We start from the raw sequence: 16,915 nt of genomic DNA, 5'->3' as shown, positions 1-16,915 counted from the left end.
CCTTTGTCCCCCTCATGTTTCCCTCAGCATGGATGGTGTAAGAGGAGCCCTTCTGTGGGTTTTCTGAGACGATGCGTACTTCAACTCCTGGCAATGGGGTCCCCACAGAACCTGTAGAAAAATGGGGGAAAGGTGGGAATTGGAAGGCTGCAGGCTTGGGTTTGAGCTACATTTCCTCCTGTATGTGAGACATGGGGATTACTGGGTAATCAATGTGGGTACAGCGGCAAACTGTGTGTGAGCTGCCAGTCAGCGAGCCCAAGCCTCCCTGAGGTAGTAGCTGCTGGTGCACAACCTTGCCACTGCCATGTGGGTTCTTCACTCCTCCTGCCTGGTGACCCAGGGAGATTTACATGAGGGACAGATGTGTGCAGGGACTGACTAAAGCAGACCACAAGTGCATCCCAGCAAGGACTAATCTGGAAGGGGGAGGGGTTTCTGCTTAGGCACCTATGGTTTACTCTGTATACTGGGCTGCCTCTCTGGAATCACACTTCCTCCTGCAAAGCTGAGACAGACCCAGTCGGTGGGCATATGTCCAGGAGGTCCCCATGGTCCTGGACAATGCCCTGGGTTGAAGTTTCACTCTGCTGCTGACTTGGGGCCCTGAGTTCATGCCTTGGTGCCAACAAGCGCAGCAGGAACAGGGTGGAGAGCAGAAAGGTCACCACATCCAGCACGAGGACAATGTCCAAACACACCTTCTCCGGAGGACTCCTCTATGTCTTCAGGCCTTTAACCATGCAGTTAAAAGGAGTCTAACAGGGCATGCCTCCCACATACTCAGTGTCTGGGGTTCGGGCTCCTGGTGAGCTATTTGCTCGGTCCCTATTTTAGATGAGGCATGTGACCCTCCATGGCTGAGGTCCCACTGCAGAGGGTTAGGAGGCACATCGATGGGGATGCTGCCTAAGGATATTTTGACTGCAGGTATGTAGAAGTGAAGTGAGCCACCCCACTCCAGTCAGACAGCTAAGCAGCTCTGTCTTTTGGGTTCTAAGACTTTAAAACCGAGAATGACCTGGCTGGGTATGGTGGTGCATGACTTTAATCCCAGTACTTGGGAGGTAGACAAAGGCAGATCTCTGAGTTCAAGGCCAGCCTGGTCTACAAAGCAGGTTCCAAGACAGCCAGGGCTGTTGCGCAGAATGAGGAGAACAACAACAACAACAACAACAAGTCAGGGTGACCACGTTTTGCACAATGAACATGTCACAGTGCACAGCTCAGTGCGGTGAGGACCCAGGAGACTGTGTTGCCTCTCCACACACCACAAAGCCCTCCCAATGGAAAGACCACATAGACTGCAGCCTTCGGTATCTTCTTAGTGGCCAGGACTATAGACGAGGGTGTCTTCAGCGCCATGGTAGGGTCATTTCCTCTCTGTCCCATCATCTCATAGACTCCCTTGTCATCAGGTACATGCTTACACGCTCACACAGCCTTTCAGGTGACACTAGGACCACGTTCTCCAGCTCATGAAATCCATCCGCAGTTCTGAAGGAGCTCCTGTCCTCTAGACCACCATGCTTTCCTCACAGCCATCATGACTGCTAAGATCTGCTGACAGGACAAGGGCCTGACTCCCAGAAATCTGACTGTTAAGGCGAACTTCAACCAGTAGTGCCTAGCCTGCCATGTTCCAGGCAGAGGCTGTCTGGGGGTCTAGCCCCTTCATGCCTACAGACCTCACCCTGTCTGTGTGCGTGGCCAGCCCAGGGATTACCATCAATTGGCCTGTCACCCTCTGAGATGAGTTAGAAGACGTCTTGAGGTCTTCACCAGACTCACACTGCACAAGCGTGCCCTCAGCCGACAGGACAGCTAACTTCACCAGCGACCTTCATCACAGTACTGCAGATGTAGACAGGACTGCCACTTTCCCTCAGAGGGAGGAATGCTCAGTTCTCATGCCTGCTGAATTCCTATTCTAAGGCCTTATGAGCCCCCTGAGCTCCAAGCTGCACCTGAGCTGAGGGTCATCAGGCTAGGGGACGGCTTTTAGGTCTTGGGACAAAAGGAGAAGCCAGTGAGTGGAGCTGAGCCTGCCTGGCCCAGAGCCCCCTCGGTAAGCAGGTGTGGTGTTCCCTTCCCTGCACTGTCACACACACAGCACCGGAGCACCACAGAGGATCCAGGATCCAGCTGAAGCCAACACCACAGGAACAGGACCCTCAGAGGCTGGAGCGGATGGCAGAGCCATTTTTCTAACAGCTGGCTGCTCTTGAGAATGGTGTCAGCTCTTCCTAGACAGTTGGCCTTTGGCCTCCATATCTGAGGGTGTAAGGGACACAGCCTGCATCTCTGCGTGCCTGGGTCCTTCACGTGAACCCGATGATAAGGCCCAGAGCCCTGTCATGCTGGTCCAGAGAAGAGTGGTTCCCAGCATCCCAAGCCCAGTCTATGGGCCAAAGTGAGAGACGCAGGCAGTAATTCAGAATTCCGCAGTCAACAGAAGCCAGCAAAGGCAGGCCGCCAGCGACATCAGGGTCCTTTCAGCTCACCTGGGCTTCTGTCTTACATTGGGTAAGAAATGGGTCCTGTATACCTCCTATGGATGGTCCCCCATGGCCATATATAGATCATCCTTATAGCTTAGTGAGAATGGCCCCAAATAGCTCACACAAATGGCCCCTATGACCTCATGAGAATGGACGCCATGGCCTTGCATAAGTGACTGCCCATAGCAAGTAGTCCCCAAGGCCCCGTACGGAGTCCCTGTGGCCTTGTGTAATGGTCCCCATGACCTCATGAGAATGGATGCCATGGCCTTGCATGAGTGACTGCCCATAGCAAGTAGTCCCCAAGGCCCCATAGAGAGTCCCTGTGGCCTTGTGTAATGGTCCCCATGGCCACATGTGAGCACCGAAACTCAGAGTGCTGTTTGCTCTCCCTGGCCTGGCTGCTCCTCCCTGGCCTGGCTGCTCCTCCCTGGCCTGGCTCCACTTTCCCTCTAGCATTGGCTGTCACTATAGCCTTCTGGCTCCCATAGTTTATAAGTCCATGAGAAGGGCTGCTCTCAGTCTGGTCCCAAGTGGACTGACCCTGGGCAGCTCTGTCCCTGGTCTGTGATGGGTAAAGTGGTCTAGCACCAGGGGCCACGTGAGAAGATGCCCACAAACCTCTGCTGTGGGATTGTTTGCACACACACTCTACTCGCTCACAGAATACACTCCGTGATACTCCCAGGGAAAGAGGTGACCAAGCCTCCTGCTGCCAGGCCTTTCCACTCAGGGACCCAGCTATGCTGCAGCTCCAGTTTGTAGTTGGACTTGGCATTTGTGGGCTAAAAAATCACTGTGTTTAAGATCTTATCAGTTCCTAATTCTAGAAACTCGAGGACTCAGCAGAAGAGCAACTTCCTAGCCAGGGCGGTCATAGTCAACAAGAAGGATCACAGGAAAGAAGGGAAGAGATCCAAGATGGCTCCCTTAGTCTGGGATCCACCTTCCATTTTATTTCTGCCAGGCTGCTGTGGCCACGGTGGAAAGTGGTGCAGACACGGTGCTGGCATGTGATGATTGTGGTATGCACGAGGTTGGCTGGCTGGCCAGGGTGCTAACAGTGGCATCCAGGACTGACACCCACATAATTCCTAGTCATGCACTGCCTTTTCAGAAGAAGCATAGCCTGCACTCCATGAGCCAGTTCCCACAGGAAAGCCCGCTGTCTGGGTACCCGCCACCTCCTCTCCCGCTTCTGCCTCTGACTTGGCACTGCCCTGCCTGCTTTGTCTCTGGACCTCTGCCATTTCCTGACTGGCCAGAGACCTCTGCCCAGTCCTTAGCCTTCTCTTAAACACTAGGGTGCAGCATCACCTTGATCCACACAGGAAGGCAAAGGAAGAAGAGCCAGGCTGCCTTTGGGAAGGACAGTGCAGGAACTGACAGGGTCCAGGTCTCATGAGGGTGGAAATAACATGAAAAACACTGAGAGCAGAAGTCACACGGGAAGAGTTAACTGACTGACTGTCTGACCGACATATAAGGCCATGCTCAAGGGCATATCATTGTGATATAGGTCCACACTCACAGAAAACCTGTTCAGACATTCAAAACTCTATCACAGCTCAGGACAAGACAGGAGCCGGATGCTTTCCAGTGACTGCTAGGTTCCCAGGAGGGACATTTTGGTCACTGAGCAGAGTGAGCTGTACCGGTCACACTGACTGATACTGTGCACACTGACGCACACTGACACATGAACTCACAGCAGGGAAAAGCGAAGCCCGGGATGGGAATTCAGGACAGTAGCTTCTGCCTAACAGTGGAGGAGGTACAGCGGGCAAGGGGGCTTTGCTCTGAGGTTGGGCTCTCTCCAAGGGCAGCACTGCCACTCACTCAAGCTTGAACGAAGCACCCTGCTATCTTCTCTCCACACCACTCCTTGGGAGAAAGGGGACAGGGGCAGATGGACCAGGAGCCACGCTCTGGGCACTGGGAAATGGAAGAGAAACAGCAGTGGGGTGGCTGGTACCTGGCACACGAGCCTCCGTCAGGGGGTTGGACAAGGCCATGCCGATCTCTGTCATACCGTAGCGCTCCAGGAGTGTGTGGCCCGTGGCGCTCTTCCACTTCTCCAACAGAGGGACAGGCAGAGCAGCTGAGCCCGATACCATCAGCCTAGACAGCACAACCACAGGGGCTTCCTTAGCTCAGATGGGCAGCTCACATGCACACAGCACAGTGCACAGAACATTTCTCTTCCACCTCTGTATCTTAACACTTAGGATAAGAGAGTTAGGCTAAACTGGGGCTTTGGTGTAGGGTGGGGATTTCAAGACAGGGTTTCTGGCTGTCCTGGAATTCACTATAAGGACCAGGCTGACCCTAAACTCACATCTACCAGCCTCTGCCTCCCCAGTGCTGGTATTAAAGGCATGTTCCACTGTCACCTGGCTAAGACTGGACTTTTCCCAGTGTGTTTATGCAAATGTAAGCAGGTCTTCAAAGGGATGAGGGCTAAAGCAGTATCTCTGGTGGCTCAATAAATAATTACGATACTGCTCACCTGAACCATGGAGATCACGGCAGGGTAAAGGTCACAAGGCTGCCTACGTCACAGCGGAAAGGCCGCAACACCTGCAGGAGGCAGACGCTGTACAGAGCGAGCTGCGGAGGCTGGAGGACACGCAGGGGGACTGGGAACCGGAGGTGATAATGGCAATGACAGTGGGGCAAAGTTTAAGAGTCCCCACACTGCTCTTAGCCACAACCCCATGGCATGCCACTGCAGAAAGGAGGGTCCTTCGTGTGTCTTCTAAATTGAGGTGGGAACCAACTCCACTCTTCTCCAGAAGTGTGTGGCTAACAAGAGCCCCAGAAGTCTCATTTCCTCTGCTGAGGATTCTGTATTTCAAGGACAGTGGCTGTGCCTGTGGTTCTGTCTACTGACCCTTCCCTGGCTCTGTCTCCTAAACACTGGCTCCCGGGGTGCTTCAGATGACAGACAGGCCTGGGTGGGCCCCACAGAGGCAGCCAGCAGCTGTGCCATCAGAAACAGGCCTCTGATCCCCTCAGTTCCTTATGGACGGGCTCACAAGAATGCCAGGCAGAACAAAAGTCTCAGACCATCCAGAAGTCTCTGGGGAGGCAAGGCCCTGCTGGCCAGATGTGGGGCAGACACTGTGGCTACACTGCACAGGAGCTTTAAATCAAAGTTGTCCCAGCTTCAGTCCCCTTCCCACAGGTTACATCCCTGTCCCTCTGGCAGAAGAGAAGCGCCCTACTGAATCTGCTTAAAATGTAGGTCTGGTCCACGCATGCTGATCCAGTCAACCACAGTGCAATCACCTCTGCTTAGCAAATCACATTTCAGCATATCAAGGAAAGAAATGATGTCATCGGGCTCAGGAAGGAGAAGGGCAAACTTCACAACACTGACTAGCCCCAGGCCTCAGCCTATGGCTGTGAGGAGAGGGGGCCTGTCCAGAAGTTGGGGGAGGAGGCACGAGGACAGTGAGCAGCAGGGGCAGAGTGCGAGGAGGCCTCAGAGAGGAAGTTAGAGTAGTTAAGAGGCTGGCTCTGTTCTCAGCCTTCCACAGGCAGAGAAGAAGACAGAGATACTAGGGTAGACAGACACATGGCTGCAGATGACACAGAAGAGAGGATCCAGGCAGAAGACAGAAGACAGACGCATGCGGAGGCTGCCAGATGCACAGAGCCATCATTTAACAGGACAGAGCTGAGCAGACACTAAGACTGAGCTGTGCCTGCTGACCTCCAAGCCTCACAGGAGGGAATGTGGGTTCTTCCCACTCACCTAATTCTTTCTTTACAAACTGCACGCACAAAATCCTGGACATGAGACTGTGTGAAATGCCTGTCGTAGTAATCCAGCAGTTTGCTGTAGATTGTGGGCACCGCCATGAACATGTTAATCTGTGGAGCTTCCGAACTCAAGAACTTCTCCCAGACCTAAAGGAGACAGGAAGCAGCATTCAGCAATTAGAAGCCGGCATGGCCGCCAGCCACACGGTGCCTCCTCCCTCTATTTCAGATCTGTTCTGGCAGATGCTGTTTCCTGGGTGAGAGGAATGTGCCCATCAGTGGCTCCAGCTCAGAGGGGCTCCTGTACCTCTGAGACATTACCACTAGACACCTGTGTCTGGCCTGTGAGGAGGAGCAATCCAGAAGCGAGTGCAGCCAGAAGCAACCCAAGCTTCACCTGCAACCACCCAGGGACCATGGAGCAGCCTCAGGAATCTCGATAGTGCTCAGTGTAGTAAGAGGTAGATCTGTTGTCTTATCCAAAAGTCTCATGTGAACTTTGCATTTTATCCCACAACAAACTTCCAATAAGCTTTAATATAAAAACATTTAAGTTTCTGACCAGTTAGGTTTTGGTTTCAATATCTTTAAGAAAATCTGGTATCCATTTGTTGCTCTGTGGCACTCAAGGGTCAATGCTAAGTAAGCAAGCCACATTGTTGTGAACCTGCTCCATGCACGCACGCATGCACGCACGGCAGATGCCACACACTTCTAGATCTCTAGAAGTCACAAAGAGTAGGATGCACTGGAAAAAGGTAAACCGGGATGTGGAGTGTAGCCTGTGCAGGGTCAGCTGCCACTGAGCTGTAACAAGGAGCCCTCACCTCAGATGCCAATAGAGGAAACGCAGGCCTCTGAGAGCACGGAGTCATACAACAGAGAGGGCAGAGCCTGGAAGGCCAGTGCTGGGTTATTAGACCAGGGCACAGAGGCATTCAGCACTGTGTCAGGGGCTCAGATGAGAAGGATGAGAATGTGGAGGAGGACCGCAGGCTCCCGTGAGGAGCCACCAGAAAACCTGAGGATGCACAAGGTGCGAGGGAGCAGACTTGGCAGGAGAGGAGACGACAGGCAGAACAAAGCATGAAAGAAGGCAGGCTGGGTGGGGCAGGGCGGGGACAGGCAGATGATGGAAGCTCAGATCCAGGAGGAAAAGAAGCCAAGGAACGGTGTAAGGTCTGCGGGACAGGACTGAACAGCTTCAGGTTGTTATCTCAGGCGAGAACAGAGTCTGGCTCGTAGACTGAAAATTCACGAATGTCAAAAGGACAATTCCTCATGCAACCCTCAAACTCCCAAACTTCATCCTGCAGACACTGACAAGAGGCTCCAGTATCTTACAGTGACAGACAGAGGTCTCAGGAGACAGAACAAAGATGGGGAGAACAAAGGTGAAGGCCCTGCTCCTTCTACTTCCCAGAGTAGAAGTCACCAACAACCAGCCTTGAGCCACTGCTCCGGTGACACTGCCCTATACAGATGATGCCACACAACTCAAGGACGCCGGCCATGCTGCCACGTCCCCTCCCCATGGCCAATGCCACATCCCTGCTGGAAAGGGGACGAGCACAGTGGATCCAAAGGATCTTGCAGAGGAGCCAGAGATGTGCAGAGGGCCAGCTACTGCTCAGTGAGCAGGCCGTGGGTCTACGCTGCTCACAGTGAGTAGGCCGTGGGTCTATACTGCTCACAGGCTGCAGATGTGAGTAGGCCGTGGGTCTACACTGCTCTCAGGCTGCAGACATGAGTAGGCTGTGGGTCTACACAGGGAAATGACCCTGATTAAACATGCACAACAATTATGAGAGAACCAAGAGACATGTGACTACTAGAGTTGGGTGCACTGACTGGGGAGGAGCAGCCACAGGCCCAGGAGCAGAAGCCTCTAGAAGTCACAGAGTAGGGTGCAAGGACCTCAACGCAGCCTTCAGGTGTCATCCTCCAATACCTTGACTTTGGCTCTACCCAACTCACTTTAGACTCTGCCCTCCAGACACCTAAGGAAATAAATGTCTGCTTTTTTGTTTGCTTGGTTGGTTTTGGTTTTTCAAAACAGGGTTTCTTTGTGTAGCTTTGGCTGTCCTGGAACTGGCTCTGTGGACCAGGTGGGCCTCAAATTCAGAGATTTCCTGCCTCTGCCTCCTGAGTGCTGGGATTAAAGGCGTGTGTCATCACTGACCAGCAACTATGTAGGGTTTTAACCCTCCAGTCTACAGTGATTGACTGGGCCTGCCAGGACCCCCTGATCCAAACTTACCTGCTGAGCACTGAACTCTGGCAGCATCACACAGGTGGCTCCCACCCAGAGTGGACAGAGCAGCTTGTTGACCACGCCGTGGACATGGTGCAGTGGGAGGACGTGAAGGATGACATCGTTTTTTGTCCATGCCCATGAGTGGACCAGCCCAGTCACCTGTGGGGAACAGCACTGCCTATGAATAGGAGTGAGAGGGTGCAGGGATGGCACTGCTAGATCCCAACCAGGGGAGGAAGAACAGAGATGGCTCTTTGCTCCTTCCTTCTAGTGGCTCCTGAAGTCATGATCGCTGGGCTGTCAAGGTGATGATACTGGCTCCAGCGTCCACCACAGCCTGTGTCTCTACTAGGGTAGGAGATGGTCTCTAAGCACACGGCCCAGCAGCCCTGTGTGCCTGAGGGCTGGGACCACACTTCCTGTGCCACGTGCCAAGGAGCCGGTGGTATTCTCTTCCACCCTCCTCTGTATGCTGCCTCACACTTCACTGCTTTGTTCGAGCTGTGAGGAGGCTTCCCTGGACACACACACGCCTTTTAGGAAGTGAGCAGAGTCAGAGACTGGCCGAGGGGTTTTCCAAGGTGGTTCTGGGTGTTGGAAGAATACTAAGCTAATGCACAAGGCTGGAGGTGACAGAAGTGGCTCCTGTTTCTAGGGTGCTCTGATTAAGTCCCGACCTTAGGGACTAATCACACACCTGCCCACACACTAGTGATCCCCTAAAACCCATTCCTGTGTACCTCACCACCACGTACTGTAAGCTGATGGGTCACGTGAACCTGCGACTCCTTGTCATCAAGCATTTCAGAATTTACAGGGAGGCAATGACAGCTGAATGACACTGTCGAACAAGCAGGCCACCCTGGGAAGCACCTCAGGGCTCCACTCAGTGATGACCATAAATGAGGCCAGAATACTGAGAGAGGAGTAAGCGGAGGCCCCAGGAGCACAGCCAGCACTCACCACAGCGGCTAGGTTACGGTGGGTGCTCAGTGCACCCTTGGGCCTCCCTGTGGTCCCGCTGGTGTAGAAGATCATAGCACCCCGGTCACGCCACTCCCTCTCTTGAATTGGCTGCTCTATGGGCTTCTCTGCTGCTCCATGGTAGACAGCAGGCGTGAGGGGCAGAAGAGGGACTCCCAGCCTCTGAGCCAGTGGACTTAACCGCTCCAAGTACTCCTGGCCGACCACCACCACAGAGCTCCGGGAGTCCTGGATAAAATACTCCAGCTGGGCCTCAGGGTGCTTCCTGTACAGTGGGACAGCAACTCCGCCACTCATCCAGGAGGCCCACTGTGCTATAACATAGGAGACGTCATTGGAGCACAGGAAGGAGACCCTTTCTTCCTGCAGGTCCCCAACCTTACAACCTCGAAGGCTGCAGATCTCCTGGGCCAGACAGAGGCTGCGGTCATACAGTTCTCTGTAAGTGTGACGGCCATGTTTGTCAATCAGGGCAACCCTGTCCCCAAAGGCCAGGGCACGGATGAACACCGGGGCACTCCCATCTGTGCGGGCCTCTGGAGCAGTATGCAGGAGGCTATGTCCTCTGTGTCTTCTGGCAGTCAGTCGACTGGAGGCCAAGGACCAGATGAGACGCCTGAAGGGTAGTGTCAAGTGGGGTGACATCACACCAACAAACCACTGGCAGGGCTGGGGAGGATGAGGGCGCAGAGTGTGAGCGTCAGCTAGCCACCCAAACCTGACCCATAGCAAAATTTAAAACACACCCTCCAAACACCCCCGAAGGCTGTGGAAACGCTTAGCACAGCACCTCCTAGACAGAGGGGCTAACACTCTCCGTGAGTGATACAAACTGTTTAGAAAGTGTCTAGTATCAAAGCCTTTTACTCGGATTCTTTAAAGAGTTCAAAAACATACATACATCCCAAATAACTTTACAATAGGAAAACCAAATAAAGTATACTTAAGGTAAAAAAAACAAAACAAGGGGCTGGGGATTTAGCTCAGTGGTAGAGCACTTACCTAGGAAGCGCAAGGCCCTGGGTTCAGTCCCCAGCTCCGAAAAAAAGAACCAAAAAAAAAAAAAAAAAAAAAAAACAAAACAAAACAAAAAAAACCCGGAATAACGGATTTTGTAATTCTGAGCCTGGAAAATCACTGGTTAGTCTAAGTGGACATTGCAGGGACTCAGCAGTCAGCCTTGCCCCTCTCAGGTCACATCTGAGGAGCGGCCTGCTCAGGAGAACACAGAGCCTCTTCTCTCAGCAGCCCCAAAGCGCAGTGACTCAGGAACTGCAACCCAGCAGAACTTAAGGAAGGCAAGGTCACAAGGCCACACATCAGCTTGTCTTCCTAAACACGACTACTAAGTCGTAATGATATAAGGAGAGGAAGAGAGCTCAGGAGAGGGAGGAGCTCACTGCTGATCCCTGTGGAGCTGCTCCATTGGACATCAGCTCTGGGGACCTCATTTGGGGACCCTGAGGTCCAATCCAGAGCAATACAGACGGGGCCATCACACTTCCTCACTGACCCTGCACAGGGCACTAGCAGGTCCAGAGGCCACCCAATGTTCTGGATCTGTTTCTCGCTGCTAGCTAGCAATGTCCCTTGCTCCGGTTTTATAACCGTCATGCCACATGCTCCTTCTGCCTGTCTAGCAGCTCTCACCCTGTCTGATCTCCATCAGTTAGAACACATCACTCCCCACTAAGGAAGGCCCTCTGGCTTCTGCCACACCTACCCACTAATCACTTGTGGCTTACCTTAGAGCAGCCTCCCCAACCACGGTTAAGAGCCAAGAGGCCACACCTGCTTTGGCAGACACAGCTGGGCCGGATCAGTGGTCAGTGCAGAGGTTATGGTGGGTTGAAGACATTGTTACCTGCCCTTAGAGAGGCACTAAGGCACTACATATTGACATGCTAGACATCACTTATATGAAGCCAATAAAGACGCCTGCTGATGGGAACCTTGCCACCACCCCAGACCACATGTCTACAGTTCGCTGACAGACACAACAGCTGACATTCTCTGGAGCCTTGCACTATCCTAGAAGGTCCAGGAGAAGGGCAAAGGCAAGCCTAATGATACTCTGCCTCCTCTCCCTTCAGTTCCCTCTACATCTCGAAGCACTACCACACGTCACAACCCCCCTGTGAGGTCTGTCTCCACTAGCATGTTCTCTCTGCCATATACCAACTTTTCTTTTTTGTTAGCTTGCCAGGGGCAAGCCAACACACCCCTGCCTGCTATACATACTAAAAAGCCCCTTTGTTTTGAGACAGAGTCTCGTCATGTAGTTCTGGTTCTCCTGGCCCTCTCTCTGTAGACCAGGCTGGCCTTGAACTCAGAGATCAGCCTGTCTCACTAAGCTGGGATTAAAGGTGTGTGCCACTACACCTGGACAGCCTTATTCTCTTATCAAGACTATTTTCAATCCTTACATAACAAAACAAATCCTATATCAACAAACAACCTGAGTACTAAATTTTGCTCTGCGCTCAAGATCTCTGGGAGTGACTCTGCCTGCCTTCTTTCTGGGATTGGCTGCTTTCCCCTCTATCCAGGCGCACTGGTCAAGACAGCAGGAAAACTCCACCTCACTTCTCTGTGCAGAAGTTAGCTCCCAGTTGCTTGCAGGCTCTATGCACACTGGCTCTGCACAGGTCCAGCTCTCAAACATGCTGGCCCCGGAGACCACATGGGGTCTAGATGAAGCAGTAAGGGTCCCACAGCTGCTCTCAGCTCTGCTCCACCAGGGCTCAGAGGTCCCTGTCTGTTCCCACCCTGGATTTCTACTTCTATAAAGACACCAAAAAATATAGGGGACAGCAGGGATAGGCAAGAGAAGCCAAGAGCTTGACAGCCACATGGGTTTCCAGAAGTCAGCAAGCATGGAGTAAATCGGGGTGCTTTAGCTCTCACACCAACAACTTCTCTATTTGTTTCACAGTCAGAGATGCCAAGAAACTCAAAGAGAACATGCTGTGTGGTATTTCTGGATTGTAGACTTGTGACCAGGTTCCCGTGGGTGAGAGTGTGAGAAGTCTCAGGATGCTCTGGGGAAGAGTGGATGAACAGGAAGGATAAAACATCTGTCGTCCATCTATCTCCCCTGCACAAGGGAACAGAAAATAAAGAAACCCACACAGAAGACCCACCGTGTGAGAGACACCAGAAGCACCTAACATAATGCTACACCACACCCTCCAAAATGGCACAGCTCTCCTTCTGAGGCACCTGGAGAGCTGAGCACTGGGACGTAGTGCCTGCTGCCCTCACCCAGGTGTGGGAACTCATCAGTATCAGGAAGCTGCGCAAAGGAAACCTGAAGACCAGGTTCCTGATGAGGAATTGCCTGCAGAGACTAGGGCACATGGAACAACATACAAGGCCATGGGAAACCCATCCTGATGGAGGCCTCCAGTCCTAGGGAGGCCGAGAGTTTGAATCATGAGAGAGAAGCCCTCTTAGCAGTAGCACAAATACTTGCAACCCCTCCCCCCTTGTTGCATTAACACTATGACCTTAGGGACACAAAAGCTGTGCATATAGTTCGCTCGCACAAGTGGTTAATTGCATCCAACCTACACTAACCAATGGTCCTCTGAAAACGCATAGGTAGATCACGCTCTGACACTCGATGCATGTGCAATACGGTGCTGGCCTCTGACAGTCTATCTGGGAGCCTCCTTATGACACCTCCGTACCCCGTAGTCATCACGGCTCATCAGGCATAAGCAACACAGTAGGGTTGGCCACAGGCAGAGTTGCTGATGCGGCTTCAGGACCTCTGGGGTCCTGAGCCCTGATGGTTGGTAGCCATGGACAGACACTGAGCATCAGGAGGTATCAAGACAGGCTCCTTGTGAAACAGACTCAGTTACAGTCCCCCACAGGGCCCTTGTTCTGTGAGGAGACACCCACACTAGAAAGAACAGTGGCCCCCATGAGAAGGTCACACTGACCCTGGGGTGACAGGTCAGGGAGGGTGGTAGAGGGTAGGAGCAAACTGAATCCTGTATGGACAGCTGTCCTCATGCTAGGGTGGCACCTCACGCTACACCACCTTCGACTGTTATAAGTTCTACCATGTCTTGCTCTCCCAGATATGGAAAAGGGACCTGTCCAGGTGTCCAAAGCGGCTTTGGCCTTTAGCCATGATCCTGGCCCAAGCACTTAAACATCTGACCGTGCTAAGCTAACTCCCAGCTCTTCTAATCAGAGCCAGCTCTTTAGGGCAAAACAAAGTCTGTCTATTCAGGGCATTTGGTTGTGCATGGTCTTCTGACCCACCTCATGTCCAGGGATGCCAGAGAATGTCACGTGATACCTGTGGTTTGGGAACTGACAAAACTACACGTTAAAAGTAGCATGTCGAAACCTATATCCATTCTAGATAATACACTATTTTAAAAGAAACATCTGGTGGCTGGGGTGTATTGGTAAGTGCCTGTCTAGCATGCAGAAAGCCCCGGTTTCTCTGGACCACCTAAATGGGGCGTGCTGGAGGCAAAGGGATCAGATGTTCAAGGCCAGTTTGGATACCAAACCATCAAAAAAGGTATGTTTACATCCGTACATCCGTCTCAAGACAAGGGCAGCAGGGACACCTGTTTCACAATGATCACGTTGGCCCTGAGAACACTTAGCGCCATTTCCGATTTTAGGACTCCCTCGCAGGCCAGCCCACGGCTTAGACATGCTCCTACAGCAGTATCTGGAGGCTCTCACAGGTCTTAGTGGTCCGCCACAAACAAGTTCCCTCCCGGGATGAGCATCAACACACTTTTAGAGAAATTCACGGGGTAGCTTCCAAATCCAGCAGCCCTTCCTGCAGGCACACTTGCCTTGCCGCCATAGTCTGTTCTCAGGACCCATCTACCTTTCCGAGCTCGGACCCCGGGTAACTTGCATCCCACACTGTGCTCGGAGCAAACAAATCAGGGAGGGGCTTGATGTGACTTCAGCCCGGGTAGGGAAAGGGCGTGAGTTTATCCTACAGAAGTTTCTCTCCCGCTATGACAGACACCCGCCCAACAGCTCCCACAGCCCTCTGACCAGCTCCAGCTCACCTCGACACCCGCTTTCTTGTTCTCTGCTACGCCCTCACCTGGGGTGAGGCGCAGGGTCACTAGGGGTGGGGCACGGGAGAGGTCGGCCAGGTGGGTGGGTCGGGCCGGAATAAGTCCTACACCTAAAAATGTCCGCAGGCGAAAAGTGTCCGTCGGTCTAATATGTCCCCGCATGCAGAGCCTGAGTAATGGGTTCCGGAGTCGAGCGTTCCTGCTCATTCGCATACCTTATCTGGTCTCACAAGTCCTGAGGACTGCCACAGAGTGACCTTTAGGTGCCTGACAGTTGTTACCCACCTCTGGATCCATTGTTTTGACAGAACAAGTACTGTGGGTTGTTTGCATTGGGTCTGATTTAACTGTTGTTATTATTGAGACAGAGTCTCATGTAGCCCAAGCCGACTTTGAACTCACAGTGTCGCTAAGGACGACCTACCTCTACCTCTTTCCAGGCACGCACTGCAACAACTCGGAGCTATATCCTCAGCTTTGATCTTTTCGATAGCTCCCGCGGTCAAAGGGACCATACAGCTGAGGTGACCATCTTCTCCAAAACAGAATGTAATGGGCTCCCTTGGTCCCTGAAGAGGGGCTCCTTGGCTTGCACCTGGGGGTCTGCATGCTAAATACACCAGGTGATTTTTCTTTTTTTAAAAAAAGAATTATTTATTGTATTTATATGAGTACACTGTAGCTGTTTTCAGACATACCAGAAGACGGCATGGGATCCCATTACAGATGGTTGTGAGCCACCATGTGGTTGCTGGGAATTGAACTCAGGACCTCTGGAAGAGCAGTCAGTGCTCTTAACCTCTGAGGCATCTCTCCAGCCCCACACCAGGTGATTTTTTAAATCTTCGACAAGACCAGGAACTGTGTCAGGATTGAGGCAAGGTTTCATTCTGTAGCACAGGTTGACATTAAACTCCTGGTAATCCCACTGCCTCAGCCTCCTGAGTATAGGGAGTACAGGTCTGTGCCACCACAGCCAGCTTTAGGGTAGGATATTAAGGACTTTCTGTACAGTAGAGATAAACCTTGAAAGCTAGACACTAAGGCCCGTTTGTCAGTGGCAGCAAAGCTAGAGACACAACTCCACTACATGCAGTAGCCAGAGAAGCATCACAGACCTTCATGTAGGTAAAACAGAGATCTTGACGTTGGGTTTCAGGATGATTCATTATGAAGCACAATTGGAGATTTTTAAAACATAGCTTTAATATAGTTTTAAGCATAAACATGGAGACAGACTGGTTGGTGGGGTAACTGATTTAGGCAAAGGATGGTAGACATCCTTGTAGGGCTGAGGCTTCTGAGGAGAGCACTCCAGTGTCTTTTCAATAGCCATAGACAAAATTCAGGAGGTTTCTGAAGTTATACTGTTTCTAACAAACTTTTTGTTTCCTTTCCTCCCCCCCCCCCTTTTTTTTGGCAAGTGAGATCATAGAGAGGGAAGGACAGAGTATCAACATAAATCACACCACAAGTCCTAGGACTTCTAGGCTTAAATGTCTACTACCAAATCCCAGGGCTAGATGTGGCCTGGAGATGAATTGAATTAGCTTCTGTGACCCCTGGGCCTTGAAAATCATCAAGAGTCTGGATTTGGGTTTGGAGTGCCCAGTTGGCAGCATAACCCCCAGGGTTGGAGTCCCAGCACTGCCTAAAACAGACATGGTATAGCATACCTGAAATTGCAGTATTTAGAATGTGGAAGCAAAAGGATTAGAAATTCAGGGTTAGGGGTTGGGGATTTAGCTCAGTGGTTGACCACTTGCCTAGCAAGCTCAAGGCCCTGGGTTTGGTCCCCAGCTCCAAAAAAAAAAAAAAAAAAAAAAAAAAAAAAGAAAAGAAAAGAAAAGAAAAGAAATTCAGGGTTATCTGGCTACAAAGAGAATTTGAGGACAGCTTGGGATACATAAGATTGTCTCGAAAATGAACAACAAAGAAAAAAGAAAGGAAACCACAAAACCAACAATAGTAGAGAGAGAAGGGCTGGAGAGATGGCTCAGCAGTTAGAGCGTATACCAGATGATCAGAATTTGATTCCAAGCACTCATACAAAGTGGTTCACAACTGCCTGTAACTCAAGCTCCATGGACGATCCTATGTCTGTGGATGGGCACACACACACACACCACACACACACACACACACACACACACACAACACAAGGCACACACACACCACACAAGGCACACACACACCACACAAGGCACACACATACCACACATACACACACACACACACCACACACAGGCACACACACACATACACACCACACACACCACACAGGCACACACACACACACCCCACACCACACACAGGCACACACACATACACACCAC

At 51.9% G+C, this 16,915-nt stretch overlaps 1 protein-coding gene across 3 annotated transcripts in view; it reads right to left on the bottom strand.

The window, feature by feature from the left end:
• Positions 1–14,725, bottom strand: part of Acsf3 (acyl-CoA synthetase family member 3) — a 40,450-nt gene extending 25,725 nt beyond the window's left edge. Inside the window, exons 1-6 of one of the 3 annotated variants that reach the window (XM_574249.9) lie at positions 14,568–14,724; positions 9,490–10,179; positions 8,530–8,685; positions 6,262–6,416; positions 4,477–4,622; positions 2–111 (exon numbers count right to left, since the gene is read on the bottom strand). In XM_574249.9, the coding sequence (XP_574249.5) occupies positions 2–111; positions 4,477–4,622; positions 6,262–6,416; positions 8,530–8,685; positions 9,490–10,155 (1,233 nt within the window). In that variant the 5' untranslated portion in view covers positions 10,156–10,179; positions 14,568–14,724. Of the gene's footprint in view, position 1; positions 112–4,476; positions 4,623–6,261; positions 6,417–8,529; positions 8,686–9,489; positions 10,180–14,567 lie in introns of all 3 variants that reach the window. The other 2 variants (XR_005497077.2, XM_008772665.4) reach the window with 2 other exon arrangements.
• Between the last annotated feature and the right edge of the window lie 2,190 nt (positions 14,726–16,915).

Source organism: Rattus norvegicus, chromosome 19 (assembly GCF_036323735.1).
Source record: "Rattus norvegicus strain BN/NHsdMcwi chromosome 19, GRCr8, whole genome shotgun sequence".
NCBI lineage: Eukaryota > Metazoa > Chordata > Mammalia > Rodentia > Muridae > Rattus > Rattus norvegicus.
Note: the sequence above shows the minus strand (reverse complement) of the source record. Positions and strands in the feature narration are given on the sequence as shown.